The sequence below is a fragment of the Puccinia triticina genome, chromosome 4A, assembly GCF_026914185.1.
Source record: "Puccinia triticina chromosome 4A, complete sequence".
Classification (NCBI taxonomy): domain Eukaryota; kingdom Fungi; phylum Basidiomycota; class Pucciniomycetes; order Pucciniales; family Pucciniaceae; genus Puccinia; species Puccinia triticina.
The window spans coordinates 5,465,472-5,492,220 of NC_070561.1; the positions used below are offsets into that span (position 1 = coordinate 5,465,472).

At 47.4% G+C, this 26,749-nt stretch overlaps 5 protein-coding genes across 5 annotated transcripts; 4 read left to right on the forward strand and 1 right to left on the reverse strand.

The window, feature by feature from the left end:
• Positions 1–4,595: 4,595 nt before the first annotated feature.
• On the reverse strand, positions 4,596–5,633 carry PtA15_4A620 (uncharacterized protein; the record flags this gene model as incomplete). Its single annotated transcript, XM_053168523.1, has 7 exons — positions 4,596–4,605; positions 4,692–4,745; positions 4,817–4,881; positions 4,975–4,994; positions 5,067–5,145; positions 5,232–5,399; positions 5,478–5,633. The coding sequence occupies 7 exons, from the start codon at positions 5,631–5,633 to the stop codon at positions 4,596–4,598; spliced, it is 552 nt and encodes a 183-aa protein (XP_053019723.1).
• A 1,458-nt stretch (positions 5,634–7,091) lies between these two features.
• On the forward strand, positions 7,092–9,420 carry PtA15_4A621 (uncharacterized protein; the record flags this gene model as incomplete). Its single annotated transcript, XM_053168524.1, has 6 exons — positions 7,092–7,359; positions 7,437–7,553; positions 7,648–8,550; positions 8,639–8,711; positions 8,791–8,818; positions 8,881–9,420. 6 exons carry the CDS (start codon positions 7,092–7,094, stop codon positions 9,418–9,420), a joined length of 1,929 nt encoding a protein of 642 aa, XP_053019724.1.
• Positions 9,421–11,541: 2,121 nt separating this feature from the next.
• On the forward strand, positions 11,542–14,088 carry PtA15_4A622 (uncharacterized protein; the record flags this gene model as incomplete). The annotated part of the gene is made up of 3 exons (XM_053168525.1): positions 11,542–11,556; positions 13,747–13,943; positions 14,001–14,088. 3 exons carry the CDS (start codon positions 11,542–11,544, stop codon positions 14,086–14,088), a joined length of 300 nt encoding a protein of 99 aa, XP_053019725.1.
• Positions 14,089–14,196: 108 nt separating this feature from the next.
• PtA15_4A623 (uncharacterized protein) lies at positions 14,197–15,184 on the forward strand (the record flags this gene model as incomplete). The annotated part of the gene is made up of 2 exons (XM_053168526.1): positions 14,197–14,619; positions 15,155–15,184. 2 exons carry the CDS (start codon positions 14,197–14,199, stop codon positions 15,182–15,184), a joined length of 453 nt encoding a protein of 150 aa, XP_053019726.1.
• A 9,590-nt stretch (positions 15,185–24,774) lies between these two features.
• On the forward strand, positions 24,775–25,083 carry PtA15_4A624 (uncharacterized protein; the record flags this gene model as incomplete). The annotated part of the gene is made up of 1 exon (XM_053168527.1): positions 24,775–25,083. The coding sequence occupies one exon, from the start codon at positions 24,775–24,777 to the stop codon at positions 25,081–25,083; it is 309 nt and encodes a 102-aa protein (XP_053019727.1).
• Positions 25,084–26,749: the final 1,666 nt, after the last annotated feature.

Consider the following 26,749-nt stretch of genomic DNA (forward strand, 5'->3'; position numbering starts at 1 on the left):
CCCTTGCGGACGAAAAGATACAGCCTCGTCGTCCGCAAGGGATCACTTGCGAGCGACGAGGCTGTTGCAGCTTCGTCGTCCGCGGATCCCTTGCGAGCGACGAGGCTGTTGTAGCGTCGTCGTCCGCGGATCCCTTGCGGACGACAAGACTACAACAGCCTCGTCTCCCGGAAGGGATCCTTTCTGGCGCCACCCGCCGGTACACCGCCGGTACACCCGCGGCACCCGCCGGCAGGTGCCGGGTACGGGTGCGGGTGCCTATTTTTCAGGTAAAACGGGTGCGGCACCCGGGTGCCGCTGGCACCCGGGTCCAACGGCAGATTCTCTAGGTTGATACACTGCCCCTCACAGGGAAAGGGTGCTAAAATTTGGGTGCATGGGCATTTCCTGGCTGTTCATTATAACCAAAAATGATTCATTAATCTGGGACAGGTCACACTGTCTTGTATGTAGTGTGTGATATGTTGAACCACTAATTGTACAGGTCTCACTTTCATGCAGATGATGTGTAAGCAACATGGAGCAGATGTCACATGCACAGTCTGTCACTCTCATGAAATCTACATGACATAATGTCATGCAAAGCTTATGTTTCATATCATGTGCATGTCTATCATGAGTGGTGACAGGATTGTGCAACCTGCAGTGAAATCATTCAGCATTTTTGCACACAGTGTATTGAAGGGGAGAGTGGAGTATTGCATGACAGCTACTTTTTGACATTCTTCTGAAAGGATCTACACCATGGGTGAAGCGCATCGAAATTATTTCAATCGCCCACCGAAATGCTTTTGGTTGGCCCGCCTGCAAGGGCGGACCGTCCATTGACGGTCGGCAATTCTCCAGAAAGGAAACCAGCGGTTTACTGGATGGGATTCCGAATTTATTTCGGATTGCCAACCCCATTCTGAATTGCTTTCAATGGCTATTTGGAATGGTGACGGGTTGGCGCGGTCTGCTGAAGGCCCGAAAATGAGAGTGGGCAACTGGTCAAACAAAAGGGGAATCAAACCAGCACCATCTGGCTGATCCACCCCACAGGAGCTGCTTGACCACTATGCTAGACACACCATGCAGTCAGGTGTGTGATTAGTGGATATAAGGCTGCATTTGTGGGGCTTGCCCGGTCGTATACGAAACTATTCCGGGGAAAATCCAGGAAAGAAACCGGAATGAGATTCCGGTCTGTTTCCTGGAATGAAGTCGAATGAATTCCGACTTCATTCCGGCGCGGACCCATCTTTTCAGGTTTGGGTTTAACCCGAATTGCGATCGGAATGATTCCGGTCCTTCGACCACACCGGAAGCATTCCGATCGCTTTTCGGTTTTTCTTGCCCTCCAGTATTTTTACTGGATTCAAACTCTAAAACTTCACCTGTGGTGTAAATGAAACCTGGGTCCATAACTGTGTTGTTTTAGGTTTGCTTGGGTGGGGTGTTGAGTTGTCTGTTAGTCTGCTACTATGATGCTATGATGTATCACCACAGTATAGAGGGCTGTTGGATCTACCCATGAGGACTACCTACCAACCAACCACCGAGCTGGCAGCCACAAGTGTCTGTAGCCCAGTTGGTAAAGCCAGCACTCTAGTATGTGTTGCAGCATAGCTGAGGTCTTGAGTTTGACTCTCACCAGACACATATCCGGGAGGGGGGGGGGGCAAGAGATTGCAATGACCAGGTCCTATGCTAGAGGTTGGGACTTGGGGACTTGTACACTGCAAAAAAAAAAACTCAAGAAACTGCTGCCACTTGAAATTCAATATCACAAAGGGATTCAACTCAAATTTTGAACATTGACTTGCAATCTCCCCGCAAAACTGGGTTATGCAAAGTGACCTGCATGCACGCGCAGTCTACTTCAAAACCCCCTAATATTGCATGTCAAGCGGCAGCAGTTTATTGAGTGTTTTTTTTCACAGTGGTAGGCTCTAACTTAACAAATTTTCCTGGTGGGACTGGAGGGGTTTGCCTGTGGCATGATGCCCTTTTCTTGAGGCCAGTTAGTGCGGCGGCACAGCTGCTTGTACTCTAGCTTTCTCTGATGATTCAGCTGAGGGTAAGTATGAAAGACAATGACAACAATTTCAAGAATCACAAGACAGAAACTAAAAGATAAGGAAATGAGTACATGTAGAAAAGATAAAATTGGTGATTTAAAGTACCTCTTGAGCTCCCCCTGATTTGGATTCTAGTTAGTTGATTGGTTTGGTTGAGTATTGGGCAACTGGCTAGTGACAAAAATCACAGTGATGAGCACAGGTGTTGGTGAATCTATTCCACAATTCATGCATGTTTCATGCTTATGCTCAGGGGATTTCCCAGTTTTTCATACATTTTTAATGCCTACCATTGCTGCCAAGGGGGGGGGGGAGTTCCAAAAAAAGAACCTGGGGGAACCAAGGTGGGGTACCAAAATTACTCCAAGGTGTGCTGCTGACTGGTGTGGTAGACGGAAAAGTGGAAAAATAAAAAGTTTTTTCTATGCCACAAAATTACTCATACTAGGCCTCAAGATACCACCAAATGGACCCCAGAAATGGATTCTACGGCCAATTTCACCCCTAGTCCCCACTGGAAGCACCCCTGGACCCCCTCTAGTGTGGAAGTTACACCTCATGGACACCTATCACACGGCCAGCCGCAGTAACCCAGCTGTCACCTGCCTCGACCCAAGTTTCACAGTAGTACCCATATACACATCACAGGATACAAACATGCATCTCCCTGTCAGGCAACAATCATTACATATTAACTACATGCACTCCTTTATATACATAGTATGACATCATTTACACTGTTTCTGCAGCCTCAGACTTTGTGTATACACTAATTCCCCCTGTATGACAGCTCATGCAGTCTACTGTCACCTTATTCATGCATTAGAATGTTCTTTTGTATATTCTGACATCATGTATGCACCCCTGGCATGTTTAGAATGTTCTGTTGTATATTCTGACACCATTCATGCGCCCCTGAGGGGTTATGACATCATTTTTATCTACTCCCACCAGCTAAAATCCCTCACCCTGTTGTCTAGATTAGCTGAAACCCTAACCCACAAGCCCCTTTGGGGCTCCACTTTTGTCTATAAAAGGAGCTCTCTCCACCCCCAGTGGTCTGCTCCCCAGTTCCTCACCCAGAACTTACAAGTCACCCAACACTCATCCACACTCAAATCCTAAATCCCTTATAACAATAACTCAAGCCTTACAACAATAATTCAACCCTTATAACAAAGTAATTAAAACACTTACACGTTGCCAGTCAAACAGATTTCATCTGGAACAGACCAGACCTATCACTTAATAAAACTTGCCAAGCTGAGCTTGGTGGGTCTTGTTGACTGATAACAGAAAGGCAGAGCTTGCAACTCCATCATACCCTTCACCATTCAGCAAAAGGGTTTCGTTACCACTTTTGAGCCTTACACCGGGGGGGGGGGGGCTTTTGTGGTGCACTCTCAAGAATTTCATACATCTTACACTGCAAAAAAAATCAACCAGTTGAAACACAAGAACTCCATGCAAGCTTGTGGTATTGCACAAGCGGTTTTCAAGGCTTACTGTTGACCAAGCTGCAATGCACAGTCATTGTACATCATTCACAGTGACTGTGCAGGAAAAGCTTATGGGTATTTGAGTGTAGCTAGAACAGCAGTAACCCACATGTCAACTGCTAGCAGTTGCTTCAATTTTTCTTGTAGTGTTAGTCACTACCCTCCCTTACCCAGGAAAAATTCCATACACTTGAAGTGCTTACCATTGAGTCCAAAAAGCCCCATTCATACCATTTTTGTGCTTACTATCTTGTGTTTTTGCCAAAGAAATCATACATTTTCATCACCCCCATTTACAGGGGGTTTCCTGGGTCCTTATTGAAGTACAGCTGATTTTAATTAAAATTTTGCTGGTCGCGGCCCAAGTTCAGCTACATTATGCCATTCTCACGCTATGGCCAGCGTAGCTGGCCCACCTTTGGTTTTACTTGCCAGCTGACAAAATTCAGAATTCACAACAAAATTTTGCAAAAATTCTGGGGCCAATTTTTGAGAAATGCTAAAACCTTTTACAGCAGAATTACCTTTTTGCAACTTGGTGTTCAACATCTGAATTGGCCCAAGCTTTTCAGCTAGTCTTCTGTGGGTATACAACACTGAAAGAGGTTAAAACCCAATGCAGTAAATCACATGAGGTTCGGGATTCATTTTTGCGTCCTCCTCAGCATTGTTATGTATAAAATTCACTCAGGCGTGAGGGATCAATTGATGAACAGAAACTGCAGGGTTTTTTGTACAGGTGAACAAAATCATCACATATCAATCATTGCAGCATTTACATACTTGGATTCAACTGTGCAGTGTGGGAGGCGAAAGATTGACAAGCTGCTTGCGTGTCCAAGTCATGCACGACAAATTTTTGGACATAAGTTAATCAATAGGGCTTGCTCATTGGCACCGCTGTGAGGTTGGCGATCCTTTGGATTTGATAGAGTCGAAAAACGGGAATTTTAAACCTTTCTTTGAAGGAGAGAGCCAAACGTCTTTGAAGTCCACGATCTGGGCTCATCTTGTTCATGCATGGCCTCCATCTTCGTTATGTTTTCCTGAGTTCCCTTTTTTGCCTTTTTTGCCTTTTTTGCCTTTTTTCCCTTTGTTAGCTTTTCCTTCTTTGTTCTTAAGAGAAAGAAACGAGATCATCGTCTTTCCTGCGTTCGCGCGGTCTAGCTTGGTGTTCTTTGTGAGTCTATTGCAACAGGATTGCAGTTAGCCTCAGCACTGCGGTAGTAGCAAACAAGCAAGTTTCGATGTACTGACTTTGTTTGGTGCTCAATCAGCCTGCCTTTAGGGTCCTTCTGATGGAGGTTGAGCTTTTGGTGTAACTGGAATTCACGGCCAGAAAAGGAATGAAAAAAAAACTGCTCAGGGAAAAATACTCGGGACTATTCCAGGTGATTGGGATAAAATAAGCTTACCTTGATAACCTGTAATTCACCTGTGTGTGAAGCAAAGGTGTTTGCCGGTCAATGTTATTTTTGCGCTGAGGAGTAAGGGGGCCAAGTCTTACCGACTAATTTGAGAACTTTGTTGGCTATTAAGCCAGCGGCCAATCGTGGATCGCCATTCTTTTTGGATCCTCCAGTTTCCTGAGATTCCGATGCAAAAAGAAAGGATTTGAATCAACAAAAACGGCGCGTGCTAGGTAGTAATCTCAAGGTTCAACTCCACTGACACTTTGGGCTGTAATGAAATCCGACTCGCGCTCTACAGCAGTTCGTGACATACTCACGAGATTGTTCAAATCGGTTTGAGTAATGTCTTTGAGGTCGATATTGTTAAATGGGTCAACAAAAACCTTTTGAGCGTTCTCCAAAGAATGTCCGGCGGTCCCATCCGAAATCTGATTGGTTGTTGTTTCAGTATCTGAAGTGCATCAAAGTGGCATCCATTTATCAGAGTCTGCTTCTTACATACATACCTGAAAATCTTTATATTCTTTGAAGGGAAATATCTTTGAAGGGCCAGTATTTCCGTTCGGGGACCCCGGACGCAGAGATCCGTCAGATTCGGCGTCGACAATTAAAGAGGAGTGAAAAAACAATAGAAAACTTGCGACCGTCACGAAGAACTGCATTTGGTAAACTACGAGAGATAGTTTTGACGGTAGTAAAGACACTTCTCAGAAGTTTGTAATGCAAAGTAACAATTATCTACGGGAAGCTTTGGAGAAAATTATGTGGAGATGGTTCGATGGGTGAGTTAGATTGCAGTGAGATGGTACATACATATATATGTATGTGGGCAATCGCTCATGATTTTGTTTTGCACTGTGCTTCCGGGGTGATGTTCTTGTTCCTAGTGCCCTTGTCGAATGGCCGGTGGCAGCTCCACAGCACCATCTTGTTGGCTTGACTCCACGCCCGCTGGCACCCGTCGCTGAGCTACACGGGCCCTTGTTCTTCTGAAAGTTCGCCGTTTCCGGCAAGACCGCCACCGAATTACACGTTCTGGGCTTCAGTCAAGCCAACCGGAAGGTGGCTCTACGCCTACTGTCACCCGTCGTTGAGCTATTACACTGGCTTGTGTGGTGCTCGATCTTCTGGAAGTTTTTCGTTTCTAGGACTCAAACTTGATGCCGCCAGCCCTCCTCTATTGCGGTGGGCTGGGGCCCGCTGGGTTACATTGAATTCTTAATATTAGTAATACATAGATACGTAGCACCAGCGCTCACCATGACGCCATCTATCTTGTGTTTTGTAGATACATGAAGCGCTGTGAAATTGCTGTGGTGCTTCAATTCCTTCAAGTCTTAAGCGGAGGAGAGCTGGACTGCAGAAAAATGCGTGGCAATTGAAGGCAGCTTATCATGGGTTAAGCAGCGACAAGACTTTTAGCTGATCAAGCCAGCACAAGCAACACGCGCAAGCACGATAAACTCTATAGATAATAGCTTAACAGATTATACATAAGCAGAAATCAGCCCCTCCCTCGGTGCAGCCTCCAGGCCGCGTGCAGTGGCTGCGCGTGCCGAAGCCTTCAGGCTTCGCCCTTCAATTCCGAAGACTTTATGATGAGCTTCGCTGCATGCTGGTTGTTGGTGCCCATGGCCTGATTCTAGACCAGGATAGAGTTCAGACCCCGCCGCCATCCATCTGTTCTGGTTATAAACCTGGTCGAAGAAGCCCAGCCGACTTGACCAATCCGGCCTCACACGCCCAGACACACGCAACTCCAGCAATTTTTGAGATCATAACAGTGACCCAATGAGGTTTGCTATGGCAACGCAGTTCTCTAGCTGGCCAATCGTGTTTGCATCACATCTGCTTTGTTCTGGCCAATAACAGTTGGTCTTGGCTGAGATTGCCCAGGCAGAAAGTTAAACTTGTGCGAACATGATCCGAAGATATTTACCAACACACGCTGGCCTTCGCGGCAGTCATTACTCATCAAACTGGCCCTTCTCGAAGCCTCCACAATTGCCACACTCATTTATCTCAATCGTGAAGGCTCGCCTTCCAATATCATACCAAACGCTTTCGCCAACTTATACCTTTGCTCATATAATCCCCCACTTGAATCTACATAACCAGCGATGGCCATGGAAGTTCCAACGACACTTGAGCAGTGGTTTTCCCTGCGCGAAGACGTCAAGCAAACAACCATACTAACGCGAACTCCAACGCAAACAATTGAACTCCGGATTTGCGCCATCTTGACCTTCATTAGTGGATTACTCTACGCATTAAGCTTCTTCAAGCGACGAAGCAGAGGCGCCTGGGTTTTCAAAAAAGACAATGAAGGATACTGGCATCCTAATGTACACACAACGCTCCCAATTTCTGCGGTGCTCTATGTCATCTGTATGTGATAATCTCATTTGTTACTCTCAACAAAATAATACCCAACTGAAAGAGGCTAACGAGAACATGTGTATCAGTGGACGTGAGTGCCGTGATATTTATAGAAATGAATCTGGGACATCCGATCGACCCGATCCCCGTAGCCATGCAACTGGTAGCGTACCAGACACTTCAAGTTTTTGCGTGGTTGAAAAGTAAGTCATCTATAAATTTGTAGTTTTCTTTTTGACCGGCTCATAAGTAAATTCCATGCTAAATCAGTACTTCTTTTTATGATTACCCGTACAGTCTGGGCCGTTTTGTATGCTCTCCTCTTTTCACGGCAACGGCTATCAGTAAACGCGGTTCACTTGTCCAAAACTCGAAGACTTGTGTCACCCCAGATATTCAATGCCTTCAACTCATTGATTATCATCACGGTCATTCTCGGGCAGCTCCCGTTGATTTATTTTCTATGCTCAGCGATCCAGAAATTCAGGCATCAAGTAAATGCCATGGCCTTGTCGTTTCAGCAGGTGATTGATGTTTCGCCTGAAGACGATACCACGGCCATCTATGATGCTGCTTTACAAACATTCTTGGAAATGGGCTTGATGAAAAAGCAAGCAAACAAAGCAGACTTGCTATTCAAAATCTACACCATTTTCATCATGGTCTGGATGTGCTTCAACATGATGGTATACCTCACATCCACGAGCTTCTTACTGCACGCTTTGGGATCGCAAAAAAACTTTCTCACCTCCGCATTGGAAAACCGCAAAGCGCTCAAACTCATTCAACAACACGAGCAGGAAGATATAGATAGTCGACATTCCATTACTAGCTGGATGATTGAGTCTCCTTCAAGTCCTACATTCCCGAACCACGAGGTGACTAAATCGTCGTCAAAACATAAGAGTTTCAATCCTTGGACTTGGAGATCGTGGATTGATTTCGCTAATGACGAGAGCCTCAACGGACACGTGTTCTGGGACCGAATCCATCACTTGGATGCCTCAGTGCATGTACCAACGTCTCCATTGGATGACACGTTTCGGATCGACGAAAAAGGCGAACCTTACGTGTGCCCCAATGATGCGGCACTCGAGAAACACTGTACAACTTTGATTCGATACTGGCATTCTACCTTGTGGCAAACTATTATTGGTTTGGGAATGTTTGCTTCTTACTTAGTAATGGCTGGATGGTTATGTACGTCGTCCTTCTCCTGATGTCTTTGCTCTTATAAAAGGAGTGGAAATAAATTTTGACTGATGATTCCGCATTTCATTTCATTCAGTGAGCCAATGGGCTCGTTCGACTAGCCAAGACAAGCTGATTCAAGCGTTCGTATGGTCCAACTGGACATGGGGGTAAGTTGTCATGGATCCTCCAACCTTTCCAGTAGTTTAAGGCTGACACTTTTTGTTTATTTATTTGATTGATTTTCAGAGGTGGATCAGGACTTCTTTTGGGAATAGTGAGTAAATTCTGACATCTCAAGCTCCAATTGACACCTTCTGATTCTTCATCTCATGTCAGGTTGCTTGCATTGTGGCCTTCTCGCCCACACCGACACTTCCAAGTGATATAAAGCCTGAAAATTCCGGTACCTCCAAATTCAAATCGCCCCCATCGAAAGGAAATACCGAATCACGCGAAATGGCCGAAGCGAAATTTCCAGAAGGTGGCCCTGTAAGAGGTGCTGTAGAGACGCTGCCAGCTCTGGGATCGAAGGCTCCCCGTCTGGAAGAAAACTTGAGTATTGGCAGATTGGAATGGCCCAGGCCGTCGCATGATTTCATTCGAACCGAAAAAAACCAATCAAGCCTAGACCGGCAAATATCCAATTCATCCACATACTCCTCATGCAGTCGTGCGACCGCTCGTGAAGGATTTCTGCGTAAGGACTCAGCGGAAAAAATGGATTGGTTAAAACTAGACACCTTGGAAAAAGAAGATCTGGTTGAAGACGAATGGAGTGGTGGGCACTTCAAAGCTATCCAACGTTTACGAGATTTACGTCGCTCGGATATACGATCGACAAGATTTTCTCAAAGAGCAAGAAGCCGAATTCTTTAGATTTTTCAGCCTTCAACTTCAAATTTAAAATATATTAATACCCTGTATAACTACATTCTGCATGTACATCTATTTATTACTAACTGGCTTTCTCATACTTCTACCATATTCTAATGTAAATGTTTCAAGTTTTGGCCTGCATAACTTTCTATTTTGTACTCTCCTTCAGACAATCTCTTCAAATCCACCTGGAATAAAAAAAAAAAAAAAACTACTGGACAATTTGGGGTTCTCAAATTTGGGTATCATAAAATACTGGCATCATATACTCTTTGACTAAATGCCAACACGGACTTCCTTTGAGCACTGCCAAAAAATCTTCACACACTGTGCAATGCACCTAACTTAACTAAGTCCCTCTGTTACTCTAAGGATCCTCCAAAGGAGAGACTTTGTGCTAAGTCAACCCCATGGCCCAAGAGAATTTCAAAATGGCAATTTTCAACTTGTTGTAGCAGCACCATTTCTCATTGGGTGATTAGGTAATAGGGAGACAAAAGATGCACAAGATGGAGGATCTTGCTTCATGTTTTTTTTTTGGGGGGGGCCTTTAGTGGACTCAAATTCCTTTGTTGTGACACCATTGTGTGTGCTTGATCCTGTTTTACACATCTTGCACTGTACACAATCCAAAACTGATGATATTACAAAGGATATTTCAGATCAAGGAGAAGGGTTGGGGGTAGATGAGGTTAGTACATAAATGAGGACAGCTTGAATGGTCCCTGAAATGAAAACTAGAGGAAAAAATATTCAAGGACAAACAAGAGAGGGCAAGAGTGAAAAAGTGCCCACAAAAATCCTTAATTGTCTCAGGCCGCGGGGTCTACATAGCCCGTAAGTCCCTTCTAGAGATGGCAAACGGGTACTCGTTTCCGGGTACCCGGTACCCGCTGGCAGGTACCCGTTTGGCCCTACAGGTACCCGCCGTCGGGTGCCGGGTGCGGGTGCGGGTGTCCAGAATTCTGGTGGGAAGGACGGCGGGTACCTGGACGGGTACCCGCCGGTCAGCCGGTCATCGAAGAGGATACCTCTTGATGACCGACTGAACCGGTCATTGAAGAGGATAAAAGCTCACGATGACCGTTCAGCCGGTCATCGAAGAGCCTACAACCTCTCGATGACCGGTCAGCCGGTCATCGAAGAGGCTACACTCTTGATGACCGCCGGCCATCGAGGAGGATAGAACCTCTCTATGACCGTTCAGCCGGTCATCGAAGAGCCTACAACCTCTCGATGACCGGCTGACCGATCATCGAAAGGGATACAACCTCTCGATGGCCGGCTGACCGGTCATTGAACAGGATAAAAGCTCTCGATAAACGTTCAGCCGATCATCGAAGAGCCTCCAACCTCTCGATGACCGGTCAGCCGGTCATCGAGGAGGCTACACTCTTGATGACCGGTCGGCCGGTCATCGAGGAGGCTACACTCTTGATGACCGGTCGGCCGGTCATCGAGGAGGCTACACGCTCGATGACCGGCTGACCGGTCATCGAAGAGGCTACACTCTCAATGACCGGCTGACCGGCCATCGAAAGGGATACAGCCTCTTGATGACCGGCTGACCGGTCATCGAAAAGGATAAAGGCTCTCGATGACCGATCAGCCAGCCATCGAGGAGGATAAAATCTCTCAATGACCGGTCAGCCGGTCATTGAAGGCGCTACAACCTCTCAGCCGGCCATCAAAGGTGATACCCGGGTACCTCCCCCTCTGCACCCGGGTACCTCCCATGGCAGGTGCCGGGTGCGGGTGCGGGTGTGAGGAATTTGTGAAAAAACAGAGGGGTACCCGCACCCGCCACAGGTGCCCGGGTGCCATGTGCCATCTCTAGTCCCTTCTTGGGAGGTGGCTTTGCTCCCCTGAGGAGGCAATTAGCTAAGTTAGGCAATGCACACAGTTCCAAACACTTCAAGCACTGCGGTTGAAGGAAGCAAGTTTTTCAAGTTTTTTTTTTTGGAGAATCAATAGACAGGCCTTTTATTGTCCTCTGCAAGTTTTTTGGGAGTTTGTTGAAGCTTCCTTGTATGCTGAAAAAATCATCAAGAAAAAAAAACAAGTACAGTCATTTGGGGACCTGGAATTCATGTTCCCACATGCTAAAAACTCCTAAATGTTATGTCCTTTTGCTTTGTTTGCATTTCCTTATTCCTTTTGTTTTTATATAACACTTAGCTAGAGAAAAAAATCAAGAGAGATATATGCATGGATCCTATGTTTATTTCTTATTTTGGTATCTGTTTTGGCATGTTGATTTAAAATTGATTTCTATTTGCTTTAAGACATTGATGACTGACTCACATGTAAAATTAATTATTGAATCCAAATCAATGAAAAAACAAATCATCAAATGCTTCTGTAATTCAAGTTTATTAAAACCACAGTTTTGTGGAAAAAAAAATCAAGGGTTTCCCCTACAGTTGACCAAGTTTACAAAAAAGATGATGGGTTTTCCCCTACAATAATATATGGTAAAAAAACAAAAGCAAAGGGTTTCCCCACTAATTAAATATAAGAGGAACTGGTGCAAGTACATTGAAAATTGAAAATGAAATCTCTACCAGCAAACTAGCCCCCTAACACCAGCATAGCTGCTGCACCCGGGCTCACACTCCAGCCCATCTCACCGGATGGGTCAAAAAGTATGGGGTTGAAGGCCCCCAGCATAGCCAATGGCAATCTGCATAATGGGGGGGGGGGGAACTCTTTAGCCTCCCAGACTGCACAAATGCAACAGCGGGGAGGCGTGAGACGCACTGCGAGCTGGAATTACAGCAAAAATGATGCGCCTGGGGGGACAAACACGCTGGCCAGCCCCCGTTATGTAGTCAAGTCCCACCGCGGGCCTTTGCCATTGAGCTGGCCTACCAGGCCCACAATACCAATGCCACGGCGGCAATGCCACTGACACCACCATGACAACAACCAAGCTTAACTAAGCCTCTCAATTGGAGGGTCGGGGGGGGGGGGCCGACCCCGCGTCCCGAAGGGACACTCTTCAAAGGAGAGGCTTACTTGTAAAGTCGGACCCGCGGCCTGAGGACAGTCAAATTTTGGCAGAGAAATGATAAAAAATAAACTCAGCACAAAGTTAAAAATAAATAAATGAACTCTCTTCAATACCTTTTGGCACAGTTGTAGCTTCCCATCTTGAGCATATGCTGGATTCTTTTTTGGGGGAAATTTGGCCATAAATAGCCTGCTCAGCAGCTATTTTTGCAAGGGCACTTACATATTTGGGAAATTAGATTTTGATGACCCGCCAGATTCCACTCTTGTCGGATCAGGGAGAGTCCCACAGCTCTTGAAGTATTAACACCAGGAAAAATAAACTGTCACTAGACTACAGGTGACATCAGCCTAAGTCCAATGAGCTACTCACCAGCTGCACAGCTGGCCGCAGGGACATCCCCCTGTAGGAAACAAAGGGGCCATTGTAGCCTGGTTGTGCTAGCACCAGAGCAGGAACAAAGTGACAGTCATTGTTTCTTGATGTCACCTGATGTCTGGTGACAATTTATTTTTCCTGGTGTAAATTGTATTTTTAATGAAATATGTACATATTTGCAATTGGTGGCGCTTATGGCTTATGATGTATGCATTTTGCTATTTATGCCATAAGGAGCGGATTGATCCAAGAGTTTATCTGGGCCTGCATTGGGTGGATCACTCCAATGCCCAATACTTATCCATCCCCAGTTTCCTAATGCTATGGAAATGTGGAGCTTTGAGGGCCGTACATATACCAAAAAATCACAAGCTTTTCAATGGTCTGGGAGGCGTGACCAGAATCAGAGCGCTTGTGGGTGATTTGGGGGTTGTAATGCCCTCCCCAGCCAAATGGCTGGTTGCGCTCACGCAAGATTTGGGACATTAGCACTCTTCACGTAAGCTAAACATCAGCAAGATTGAAATAAAGTTTATCCCATTGTGCCAGCCAATTTGGCTGGGAAAGTATGCTGATGTATATCTCTCACATGGTCATAGATTTCTTATGTGAACAGTGCTATTATATTCAAGTCCCTCCTTCGGAGGCGCTTTGCGCCTCCTCGGAAGGAGGGGACTTGTGTTAAGTTAGGACAACAACATCATCACCATGGAGCTGACGCTCTGAACACCTGTATTCCAGTCCAGGGAATCTGTTGCGCTTGAACGGCCCGGGCTGTTTTCACATTGATCGATGCCGTCTGCGCAGACTGGAAGAACTCCCAGGTGTTGACGGACCAGCAGACATACAAGCACCTCACCCGCCTGCTCTGTTCGCCAGGATGGCTTGAAGGGCCCGGCAAACTCAAGTAACTTGCATTCAACATTGCCCTCAAGGAAGCCCAGCACAAGATCGAAGCCTTCCGGGCCTGGCATGCCTCCCTGCCCTCCACCCTCACCCGCCCCGCCGACTCTCAAAATGGCCCTGCTTCGGGAACATACGACTGCCAAAGCTGGGTGTTGATCAACTCTTCCAAAGTCTGTGACTTCTCAAAGCTGTCCGAAAAACTGCAGTCCAACGGTCTTGCTGAAAAGTGAGTCTCATGAGGTGATCAAGGCATAAAACCAAGCTGATTGTCATCATTTCACAGATCTCATTCCCAACTCAAAGTTCTTCCCTTTGACCATCAGCAGGCCCAGTCATCAGGAAAACAATGCCTGCCGACCGTGATTCTGTAATCCTCCCCGAACCCCAGCTGGCTTTGTCCTTTCCACCAAGTGCTGCACAAAGCTTCCACGAAGTCGCACGCCGCGGCCACTTATATCTTTCGATGGAAAATACCCTCTATGCCAACGGCCTCCTCCTCCAAGTCTCCCTTGGCCACTCTTGTGAGCGGATGCGGCGCCAGCGTAGACATCAAAAAGTCAGAATACTTAACGCTTGATGACCGCCTGATGGACTCTGCCTCCAGTGATGATCCCTCCTTGAAAATAATACTCAATGGCCAAAAACAACAGGAGACACAGCTTTATTTTTCTGAGCAGGGCAAGCTCAAGCTGTTGAAGACAGCCGAGATTTTCGATATTGGCGCCAAGGCTACTCAACAGGTCCTTTCCTCGCCTTCACCTTTATCGGCTTTACGGTGCTTCACCAATGACTTTCCGTTGAGACTGAGTGCACATACTTTTGTGAATGAATGGGTGCCTGGAAGGAGCTCTTGGGAGCTGAGACACAAGCTGAAGGAGAACGCGGCCGACGGCACCCCCCGGGTAATTGGTCCGACCCAAATTACTGATCTGAGTCTTGGTTCGTCTTCCTCGTCCTAAGCAACTTCTCCTAATGTAAGTTGCGCAAATAACCAAGGCACTTACCCCACAAGCGAACTGGTGACAACTAACTAACAGATCCAGGACCTGATTCCCTTGACGCGGTGTTACACGGTCTGGCCAGAGATTGCAGCTGCTACAACCAAGTAATAAAGCGGCAGCTGGTCACTGACAATTTTGAACAAAGATATGCGCAGGTTCAGCTCAAGTGGATCAGCTGCTTCATCTCCACATTGTGCGTCCTCAAAGACAGAATTGATGATTCCTATCCACTTAAATGCAAGCTGTAGCATATTGCCTGGCCTCTGTTCCAAACAGCCAACCTCTCCGGTCAAATACCATCACACCGTCAACCCAGTGCCCATCAAACCGGCACCTAGCCAACCCAATCTTGCAAATAAGCCCTTCCAAAGATACCCTTTTCATCTCTACTCCAAGGCCTTGGAGAGGATGCTGCAACTGGCCTAAAATATGCCAGTACCTTGTCCATGCCTCTGTCCTGCCCTGATCAACTTCATTTGATTACCAATCTGATGTGACGATACAGTCCAGAGAGGAGGCGAGGTGGATGACTGCGGCAAGTCAGTCACGTGGAGTGGGACCGGTACAACCCTGTTTATCACTACATTAGGTTTAGGATCTTGTAGATATTCTGTAGTATTTGGTTGTACCGATCTCCTTTTCTCTTTTCTCCACTCATCTTTGTTCCGAGTCATTCCCGCGCACCTCAATAGGTGCATAGTCATTCCTCTTCTCTTCCTTTGTCGTCGGCCTCCCTAGCTCACAGACAGCTGTTCTGGTTTCTCAGGTTTGCTCTTTCTTTCCTTTTTTTCTCTCTCTGTTCCTTTCTCTCTCTTTTGCTCCCTATGCAATGTCACTCATCTTTGTTCCGAGTCATTCCCGCGCACCTCAATAGGTGCATAGTCATTCCTCTTCTCTTCCTTCGTCGTCGGCCTCCCATCACGGCCTCCCTAGCTCACAGACAGCTGTTCTGGTTTCTCAGGTTATGAGCCCAGCGTTCACGAGCTATTGAGTCCTAGGAGCCCCGATTTGACTTCCCTTCCAAAACATCTTCTCACTGCACCGTGGCGGATCAAAACATTGAACATCCAGTTTGCAATCCGCCATTCGAGAACCAGGCGGAGCCTTCCTTCGAGCCGGAAGATACAACTCCGCTGGCGTCTAGTATTGCCTCCTTTCAGTCCGCCAATTCCGAGTCCGACAACAAAGTCGAAAACTCTCTCATCCCACCACCGCCGCCATCTCCAAAACCAACACCTCCCCTTTCTTCTCCTCCCATCATGAGCTTCGTTGACACCTCCAACATCAAACTTGTCACTGACAAGCTGGAGAAGGACAACTTCACCAGCTGGCAATGGGCGATCACCACCACTCTCGGTTATAAAGGCCTGGACGACTACATCCTAATTGATCAAACGGATGAAATGAAGAAAAAGCCCGAGTACCATCAACTCAACAAGATGACGACAAATTTCATCCGTATGCATCTTTCGACCGAAAATCTAGAACGTTTCGTGTCAGATGTGCGAGTGTATGACGCCAAGAAACTGTGGGACAGCATAGAGGCCCACTTCATGGCTAAAACCATGGAAAACGCCGCTAGTGCCATGGATAAGTACTTCGACATCCATTTTGATGAAGACGACATGGATAAATCGATAGCCAAAATCCGCCATGCCTATCGAAATCTCTGTGAAGTCGCCGCTGCCAAGTTTGGGAAGACTGGCTTAACTGCTATGGCCATCGTGTTTGCCCTTCGAAAACTTCCTCCCTCTTTTGCTACTTTCCGCACTCTTCAATACAAGGAATTCAAGGAGTTCAAAGAGGGCGACGAAATTGAGATGGAGACGTTTCTAAGCGCACTAGAGATGGAGGTTCGCCGTGAAAGAGAATCTCAGCCTCAAGTCCCCTCCTCTTCCACTGCCCTGGCGGTCTCCCGTCCTCAAAACTCCTCCGATGCTCCCAAGAAGAAGGGCCGCCGAAATCAGTGCCGCGACGGGAAACACAACCCGGACGCGCCCCATCCAGAGTCAGAGTGCTTTCAAATCCACTCTGAAAAAGCCATCGCCTACCACCAAGCAGCGATCGACAGGATTGCCGGGAAGCCAACCTCTAAGGCTAATCTTGGGTCGACAGGCGATCTTTGTGATGCAATCGTCCTGGATAGTGGGGCCTCAGGGCATTTTCTCAAGCACAAGGCCTACTTCTCCTCCCTCTCATCCTCCTCTTCGTCGGTGTTTGGTGCTAATGGGGCGGCTATCCCCATACTCGGATTTGGACCGGCAGTAATCCAAACTGCCACCGGTCCCCTAAATCTCTTGCTGGCCTACTATGCGCCAAGCCTTTCTAACTCTCTGGTGTCCCTAACCCACTTCATCCGGTTGGGATTCTCCTTAAATCCGATCAACAATGGTCGACGCTTCGAGTGCCAGAAGGGCTCTGAAATCATCTTCATGGGTTCTACCAACGAGAACATTCTTATAATAGATATGAACCCCCTTAAAGCTCTCTCGGCGAATTCTCTCTCTCCCCTCGACCTTCACCGCGCTCTTGGCCACCCTAGTTTGGCTTATCTGAAGAAATCCTTCCCGGACCTGGAGCTAAAATCACTCAAGTGCGACATCTGTGACCTGGCGAAAATGCATCGCCAACCGTTTGGCGGGAAGTTCCCTACGTTCAACTCCCCACTTGACTGCATTCATATGGACCTTTGCGGTCCCATCACACCTACATCTCGGGGAGGGAACAGATATTTCCTTAAGATAATCGATGGCTTCACCAAGTTTTGATTCATCTACCCCATGAGGTGTAAGTCAGACACCTTCGATTTTTTCTGTGTCTTTCTGAATCAGGCTGAAACTTTCTCTGGCCATAAATTAAAATTAGTTGTGTCCGACAATGGGGGGGAGTCCTGCAATCTCAAGTTCAAAACCCTCTTTGAAGAACGGGGCATTCAACATCTTACCTCGGCACCGTACACACCTCAACAAAATCCTCTGGCGGAGCGTGGTAACCGAACGACCATTGAAAAGACCCGGGCCATGCTTCTGACTTGCGGGTTATTGCTTGACTGGTGGGGGGAGGCGGTGGTGTTGTCAGTCTTCCTCGAGAATCAATCCCCTGACAGCTCCATAGGGTTCGCGACCCCCTACAAGAAGTGGCACGGCAGAGCACCCAATCTCACCAATCTAGTTCCGTTTGGCTGCCGCGCCGTCCTCTATGAGGAAAAGAAATGGTGTGACTCGAAATTCTCGGCCTCCGGGGTTGAAGCTGTGTTTGTCGGGTATGACAGACATCACCATTCATTCAAGGTGTGGGTCCCGAAGACCAACAAGCTAGTGGTATCCCACCATGTCAGGCTATTCCCGAAGACCTTCCCGCGACTTTCACGGACGGACCAGTCGAAAATCTCTCTGCCTGTCCTGTTCGACTTCGATGAGGAACCCCTGGGTGTTGAAACCTCAGGTCAGGATGATCCACCAACACAGCCAGAAGACGGCGGCAAAACCCAAGAGGATCCCGTTGAAGATCAGTCACCGTTCGACGGAGAGACTCCCGGTTCACTTCCTGTACCCCAACCTCCCACGGAAGACGGCCCTCCCGCTCCTGCTGCCGATCCAGTCCCAGCCCCTCCGGTTCCCCAGAAGAAGGGGTTTGCCTATGTTCCCCACTACGACGTTGCCCCTCAAAACATCTCGTCGGAGATCGATGAGAACAACATCATCACCGGTTCAAGACGGCACCGGGCCCTGGTCATAGTTGGAGAACCGACATCCCACAACGATCCCAAGACGTACGGTGAAATTTTGGGGCGTATCAATGAAAATGAGTGGTTGATGGCAGTTGAGGTCGAACTCAACAACATCCGTCGGCACGAGGTATGGGTGGTGACTCCGAAGACCCCGGGGTGTTGAGAGTTGGACACCACTTGGGTGTTCAAGCGGAAGTTTGACGCGAACGGCGAACTACTCAAATATAAAGCGCGGTTGTGCGTTCGGGGCTTTCGTCAAGTGGAGGGCGTGAACTACAACCGCACGTTTGCGCCAACGGGACGGACTTCCACTCTCCGCATCATGGTGGGGATCTCCGCCGAGTTAGACTTCGAAATACATCAGATGGATGTCAAGTGTGCTTTCCTCAACGGCGTACCGGAGGAAGAAATTTTCATAAAGGTTCCCGATGGACTTGGGGTCGAACTTCCGCCGGGCCACGGTCTCAAGCTTCAGAAATCCCTCTACGGCCTGAAGCAAAGCCCGCGCTGCTGGTACAAGGCCTTGAGTGATTTCTTCGAGTCTATAGGTTTCCTGCCAGCCATCATCGATCCCTGCCTATTCTATCATCAGGACCCATCAAGGCCATGCTTCGTGTTCGTTCATGTGGATGATCTGGTTATCATGGGCCCCAATGTCAACTTCTTGAAAGACAAGATCAAGTCGCGTTTTGAGATGGAAGACATGGGGGAATGCAAGTATGTCCTCGGCATGCGGGTCAAGCGCGACCGGGTCAACAGAACAATCACCCTCAGTCAAGATCGTTACGCGAGAGAAATTCTTGAAGAATTTGGCCTGTTGAACTGCAAACCAACATTGACCCCCCTTCCCGGCAACACTCTCACTTGTCCGATCAAGAATCAACCTGTGGATCCTGGTTTCAACTACCGGCGAGGAGTAGGCCTACTTCAGTATCTCGTCCAGTGCACACGGCCGGATCTGGCCTTGTCAGTCAGTTACCTGTCTCAGTTTCTGAATTCGCCCGACAAAATCCACCAAGAGCAGCACCTGTACACGCTGCGGTATGTTCAACACTCGAAGGATTTTGGCCTTACCTTGGGGCGTGTGGGAAAGGCGGCTCATCGGCTGGTTGGCTATGCAGATGCGAGCTACGCGACTGGGGTCGATTCAGCCACCTTCGCCGGTAGCGTAGTTGAACACAACGGCATTGTTGGCTGGCGCTGTCAGAAGCAAGACGACGACGCGCCATCATTATCGACCACCGAAGCTGAATACCGGTCCTGTGCGTCGACCAGCCAAGATCTTCGATGGGCTCAACAGCTCCTCGAACAAATTTACCCCCTTCTAAACATCAAAACCTCTCCAACCAATCTCTTCTGCAACAATCAAGGCGCTCTTGCCTTGCTAAAAGACTCCGTTTATCAACACCAAACGAGGCATGTGAATTTTTGGCACCATTGGCTTTGCTTCCATATCTACAAGGCGAAGAATTTCGACGTCCATTACATCGCAACCAAAGACAATCCCGCTGATTTCCTTACAAAGCCGCTGAACCCGAAGAAAACCCGGATGGCAGTTTCTCAAGTGAACCTGAAGAACATCGAATTCAGGAGTGCTCCCACCGCCTAGGGAGTAAGGGGGGCTGTGACGATACAGTCCAGAGAGGAGGCGAGGTGGATGACTGCGGCAAGTCAGTCACGTGGAGCGGGACCGGTACAACCCTGTTTATCACTACATTAGGTTTAGGATCTTGTAGATAGTCTGTAGTATTTGGTTGTACCGATCTCCTTTTCTCTTTTCTCCACTCATCTTTGTTCCGAGTCATTCCCGCGCACCTCAATAGGTGCATAGTCATTCCTCTTCTCTTCCTTCGTCGTCGGCCTCCCATCACGGCCTCCCTAGCTCACAGACAGCTGTTCTGGTTTCTCAGGTTTGCTCTTTCTTTCCTTTTTTTTCTCTCTCTTTTGCTCCCTATGCAATGTCACTCATCTTTGTTCTGAGTCATTCCCGCGCACCTCAATAGGTGCATAGTCATTCCTCTTCTCTTCCTTCGTCGTCGGCCTCCCATCACGGCCTCCCTAGCTCACAGACAGCTGTTCTGGTTTCTCAGGTGCATAGTCATTCCTCTTCTCTTCCTTCGTCGTCGGCCTCCCATCACGGCCTCCCTAGCTCACAGACAGCTGTTCTGGTTTCTCAGCTAAAACTCTGTTCTCTGCAGCCTCTCAATCCTTGGCCAAGGGAAAAAATCAAGCTTGGAAAGCTCTCCCAATGCAAACAAAGCTTGTCAGCCGGGCTACTATAATAAGTTAGAGCCTGGCTAACGAATCTAGCTGTGTCATTAACTCTACATGCTAACTGCGGCGTAGAGCACCAAGCAGTCGCTAAATCCACCCGGCCTTAGCAACTACGACCTAAGGAGCGGGTGACAGAACTCCCGCCAAAGGAATCGGCCGGAGAATAAAGCATAGAACAGGTTAAAAACCCGTTCTCAGGCCAAGAGAACGAGTTGTAAGACATTCTCCAGTTTGATCAAACTAGGAGAAACGTCAACAGAAGAATTGATGTGAAACAGCCAAAGGAGTGTAGTAGTAAAGTGAACTACTGAACATCTCTGGCCGCAGATGAACAGTAAAACCTCCCTCGGTTCAAGGGAGAGAACCCGTCATCTCCAATAGATTGACTGGCATCATAGAATCCTCGGAAGCTCCTGTCAACGCTCTATTCCTCTGGCCGACAAGCCAAAGGAAGCGTAACCACATAGAGCTACAACCCTACCGGTTGTAGCTTGTCTATATAAATGGGGGCCTTTGGGCGATTAAAGGTCCCCCAGATACCTTTTTAACCAACTCAACGCCTCGCCAGTCTTGCCCTTGTCTTACCAACCAGTGCGCCAGCCTGACCTTGCCTCAATTTTGGTTTCCTTTGGATTGATTGCCTTTTTTTGCTGCAGACTTCTCTTTAAAAGTAAGTCTGTGTTTTTTTTTCCTTTCTATCAAGATCATCATCCCTATCTATATCCTGGGAGCAATTTGTTGCGCAACAACCCCCTTTCCAAGGGCCACAGAAGTCACAGGCTACAAAAACCCCTGCGCATTTCGTGCGCAGGCCCTGTAAGAACCGCGGAGGGCACCAAACCACCCCAGGCGCCCCTGGCCCTTCCGTTCAACCCCCTTTTTTGGGTTCATTAGTAGTAACTGTCCGCAGTTACTTCACACTTTCACCGCGCTTTTGCTGCGCGCTCCATCACACCGTGCACAGTCACCGGTGTAGCTAGAGGAGAGTACACGTACTCTTGGCATCACCGCGCCTGACAAAGGTGAAGACAAGGAGGTGGAAGTATGTGCTTTCTTCAGGTGTTGTCCCTCTTCTTACGCTCAAAGGGCAGCCCCAGTCCTACCGGACAAATCACCCAACCTTGAAAGGAATCAGCTCATCACTGCACTTCTCATCCCATTCTCACTCATGTAGGGTACCAAGTGTGGTGATAATTTAAAAACTTTCTCAGGTTGTCTTATATTGTCAATATACAATCATGAAAAATTTGGAAAGACCCAGATCAAAGGGATCAAAAAAACCTGATTATAAAATATATAATATAGTTTTAGCACTGAATCAATTGAGAGCATTTGGTGAAATAACACTCAAAGCTGGTGCAATATTGCTTATACAATAATAATAGCTCACCAAATGGAGGTGAATTATTTTTTATGGTCAAAGGATTCCAGAGTGTGCATGAATTAAAATTGGACACAGTCTTTTTTGAGAAGCTGTGTGGATATGTGTGAATATCATATGAGCATTTCAGGTATTGCTGCATATACCATGATGATTTGAAAAGGTTATTGAGTATGACTGGGGTATTTCTATTGGACATCAATATATATATATATATATATATGTATATATATATATTGTTCAACACTTCAGGCCAAATCTTTCAAATATCTCATGAAATTTTAATACCAAGGATTGATGATATGAATTTGAATCCTGAGAGAATTTATGAAAAGGAAAAATTTCATTTATTGATCAATGGAATGAGTTTTTCTTGGGAGGTTGGCAGGGCATTCCAGAATGGAAATGGCACTTGAGTGTATGTAATTGAGGAAAATTGCAGCTCATTTTAACTTGGTAATCTGAGTGAATCCCTTAGCTTAACCCAGTTACTAGCCAGCAGCCTCATTGCGGTAAATATTTTTATCCCTGAAATTCATTTGGCTGTTGTTCTCTCACCTAGTACTTGCCCCGGAGCACTGTGGCGCAGCGCCCCGCGGCAAGTGCGGGAGGAGAGGACAAGAAGGGGGGTTCCCTTCCTTGCCTCGACTAGGGAAGAGAAATGAGCTAGTTTCATTTCGCGTACAGCAACCAGGGAGGTGTAGGGGTTCAGGCACAAACCCCTGCACCCCAAAAAGAAGGGTGGGTGGGAGGTGTCTAAAAAAGAGAGACAAACCTGAAGTGGGTGAGTCTCTGATGGGCATGGAGAGGGGAAGTTTGGAGCAATGAGTTTTGGGAACTTCCATTGCTGGAGGATTCATATATGAATCTCCTGGGCGCATTTGCACGCATGTCTTCGCATGACACTGTGCTGCATGACTGAGGCAGCCCGGCCCCAGCTCCAATCCATCAGGGCTTCCCACTTAGCCGCCTCCATGGACAGAGGGGAACTTGCAGTGCCCTGCTTGCTCCCCCGCAAGTACAGCGGCGCAGCCGTCTTAATCTCTAGTATGTAATAAAGGTGTAAAAGGAATGTACTATATGTAATGTGAACAATTGCAGGTACTTGTTATGTGTAAGGTAGTGTGACATGTACTCTGTGGCTGACATGCGAGTCCACTCAATGACCAGCAAATACCTGTCATCAAGAGTAGATGTGAGTCCCCTTGATGACCGGCACAGACCATAAATCAAGAGCTGTGAGTCCTCCCAATGACCAGTTTGTGCTGGTCATCAAGAGGTGGAGATGTGAGTCCCCTCTATGACCGGTACAGACAGGTCACAGACAGCTGTTAGTCCTCCCAATCACCGGTCTTTGCTGGTCAGCAAGAGGTGGTGATTCCCCTCAATTACTGGTCTGACCGGTCACCAAGAAGAGATGTGAGTCCCAATGACCAGTACAGACCGGTCATCTAGAGCTGTGAGGCCCCTTAATGACCGGTCCAGATTGGTCATATACATACTGTACTGAATATGTACTGAGTCCCCTCTTTAGGCCCTCGAGCTGACCTGAAACCACTCGGGCAAGTGTGTACAAGCCAGAATTGTGTCTGCCTAGGCGCAGGGCCCTGGGAACCAAATTTGAGGTGTTCAGGGTGCAAAGCATGAGGACCCAGGTCTGTGCAGCTGGCTTGGATACTTAAAAGGTGTGGGGAAAGCTGTTTGTCCCCCCAGGGGATTGGTTTTGTCCCACCCCCTCCCTGGATCCCACTAATCACTTGATTAGGGCCTCCTTGATTACATTTTTGACTGAACTTCTTTTGCCAGTTGCCCAGGCACAAGCTGGACGGTCAATCCAAGGTGCCCTCCGGGGTTTCTGGGGATTAATTTAAAACTAGAGGCCAAGGCGGCTTTGCCGCTGCAGATCTTATGTTTAGTTCCTTCAGTCCTTTTTTGAATCCCCCCTTCTAGCCAGATTTCACAGCTCACATTCTGGCCCATGCCTACCTGAAATCTCTCACAAAGACTTCCCATTATTTCTTTAGACAACTCCTTTGGTTTTCCTCCCTGGGGAAAGCCCTCCTCTCCGCCCACCTACTTAAACCAAGTTCAATAAAAATAAATGTCTCCATTTAGGCTCTTGATGTCTTTTAATCCTTTTAGATTAGTCTCTGGGAACTTCCTACTGTCATCAACTCTTAATCTACAAGTAGTTTTCATCCAGCTATGCATGACATGAGGGCTTATCAGGATTAAATTATGTGTTGGTAGCTTATTTTTTCTCAGCTGCTGAGATATGTATATTCCAACTTCACATAAAGTTTTGCTGGTTTGCAGAAAATTCATGCTTTATCCTGACTGCTATCCTCTTAAGTAAGTTGTGCTAAATTAAATAACAGTAGTTCTTAAACTACCAAAAGACTTGTAAGTTTTCTTTATGATTCACAGGCTATTGATTTATATTTATTCTATTTCATTTTCTTAAATATTGATATTTGATAGCTGTGGATGATGGGCTTGTGCTGCAATTCTTCGGCATTGCTGCAAGGTGGGGGGTGATCACGGAGGGAAGGGAGAGAGACGCGGGGGCTGGCTTTGGGGGCCCAACCGGGAGAGGGGCTTGCTCGCCAAGAGGAGTCTTTGAGAGATTGGCAAGAGGCCAACGCAACGGAAGATAGACGGAAGCCAAGAGATGGTGACGTATCTCCTTGCGCTGCGGCTTTCGACGGTCCCCGTCCACGACATCGAACAGCCGGTCGCGTACCAGCGGCAGCAGCAACAGCAGGCGGCGGCTGATGTGGGGGCGATGGGGGACAACGAGCCGGGCGCGGACGGGGCGCCGCAGAGGTTGACAACCATGACCGCCGAGCGATGGCTCCCTCCGGCCGCCTTGCTGTCCCTGCTCGGCCCTATCGTCCTCCTCCGCGCCGCCGAAGGCCTCTTCTCTACCGGTCTATTTCTTCTCCAACCCTCTTCCCCCCCAGGCGGGGAACCGAGGTAACCGACCCAAGTGCACTCTTGGGGGCGGGGCTGGGGTGTGACACGACCCTGTTTTGTATGTACTAGGGTTTAAGGGCGGCTACGCCGCCCTGTGATACAAAAAAGGGTATGTAAAAACAGAAAAGAATTTGTGGACCCTTCTACAACAAAATGAAAAAAAACTGTTCAACAAATGGACCAAAACTTAATAATCAAACCACAAGAAATCTAAAGGAGCAAAAATCTGTCAACCACATTGAATAGTTCCATAGACAATCCAATTTGGAAAACCACCAAATTTCCTGGACATTTCACCCTCAACAAAGCTACATATAGGTGACCATGCGCAAAAACTTGAGACTTCAATAGGACAACTACATTATTCAAATTCCCAAAAATAGGGCTCTCTTGGAACGGCGGAGGAGGATTTTGTAGAGAGTATCACATAAGTGTGCAGAAGGCATTGGAGATGCACCTCCTGTTGGGGAGTAGATATAAGTGATGAAGTCATTGTTTGAAGAGATGTGGCGTAGGTTGGATAGAGGGATAGAAGCGCTGAGGGTTGGGAAAGCCATCAGGTGGAGATGAATCAAGATGTTGCATTGTTGGAAAGGTGGGAAAATCATTGGGTATTGGACGTTTTATTTATCTTGAAGGGGGGAGGGAGAGTTTTTCTGGGGAGAGGATTGTCATGAAGCGCGAAATTGGTTGTCGGTCCGCAAAAGGACAAAGCCAGTATTGGGGCGCTGGTAGTGAGAGGGGGAAGGAAAGAAGGGGAGAGAATTGTCATGAAGCGTGAAGTTGGTTGATGGTCCACAAAAGGAAAAAGGTGTATTGGGGTGCTGGTAGTGAGAGGGGAAAAGGAAAGAAGCAAGGCAAAGTTTTTTATACCCGTGATGAGTGAGGCAAGATTTCTCAGAAGGGCTCGGAGGAAGATCCAATACCAGGAACACACACAAATTACTATTTTTCAAGGGCAACCTGAGTTTCCCATTTTTGGAGGGGAGGGACTTGATTTCACGAGGAAATTAAGGCAGTGAGATGTGATTGTTTCCCGGTTGAAGACATTTTCTGAGGAAGTCTTGGAAAAATGTAGGCCAGGCAATGTGGGTGGCAGTCTTTGACAGCTTCCGCACCACAAAAGTGGAAGGCAACACGGACATAACATGACTTAAAGGAATGCAAAAGGAAATGATGGAAAAATTGTCATCTGTTCTAGTCGCTTTGTACAATGCAGACAATGGGGGGAGGGCCACATTATAAAAGCACACGGCCTGTAGATGGTTTCAGGTCATTGCTTGGCTCTTGCTCGGCGCCAATTGCTTAAAGAGCCAAGCGATCCAGGGCAGATTAGACCTGTAGTTTGTTGTTGTAATGGCAAAGAGGGAGGAATGCTGCCAAAAAGGTTTTTGGCGGGCGCCTGTCGGTCCCGTTAATGTTAAACCGCTAATGTACGATTGGAGAATCAGCACATTGGCTGAAGCCTAGCCTGCAGGAATTCCACAGTTCAGAATAAAACCAAGAGAGAAAATCAGCAGATACAGAAGGCTGGAAAACTTTGGTTCAAGGCCTAGGAGAGAAGCAGACGTATTACTGATGAAGGTTATTCTCATACATGGAGAGGGGAAAGGGTGATAAGTAGATGGAGCTAAGCGTCGCCAATTTAATAATTATAACAATGAATTGCA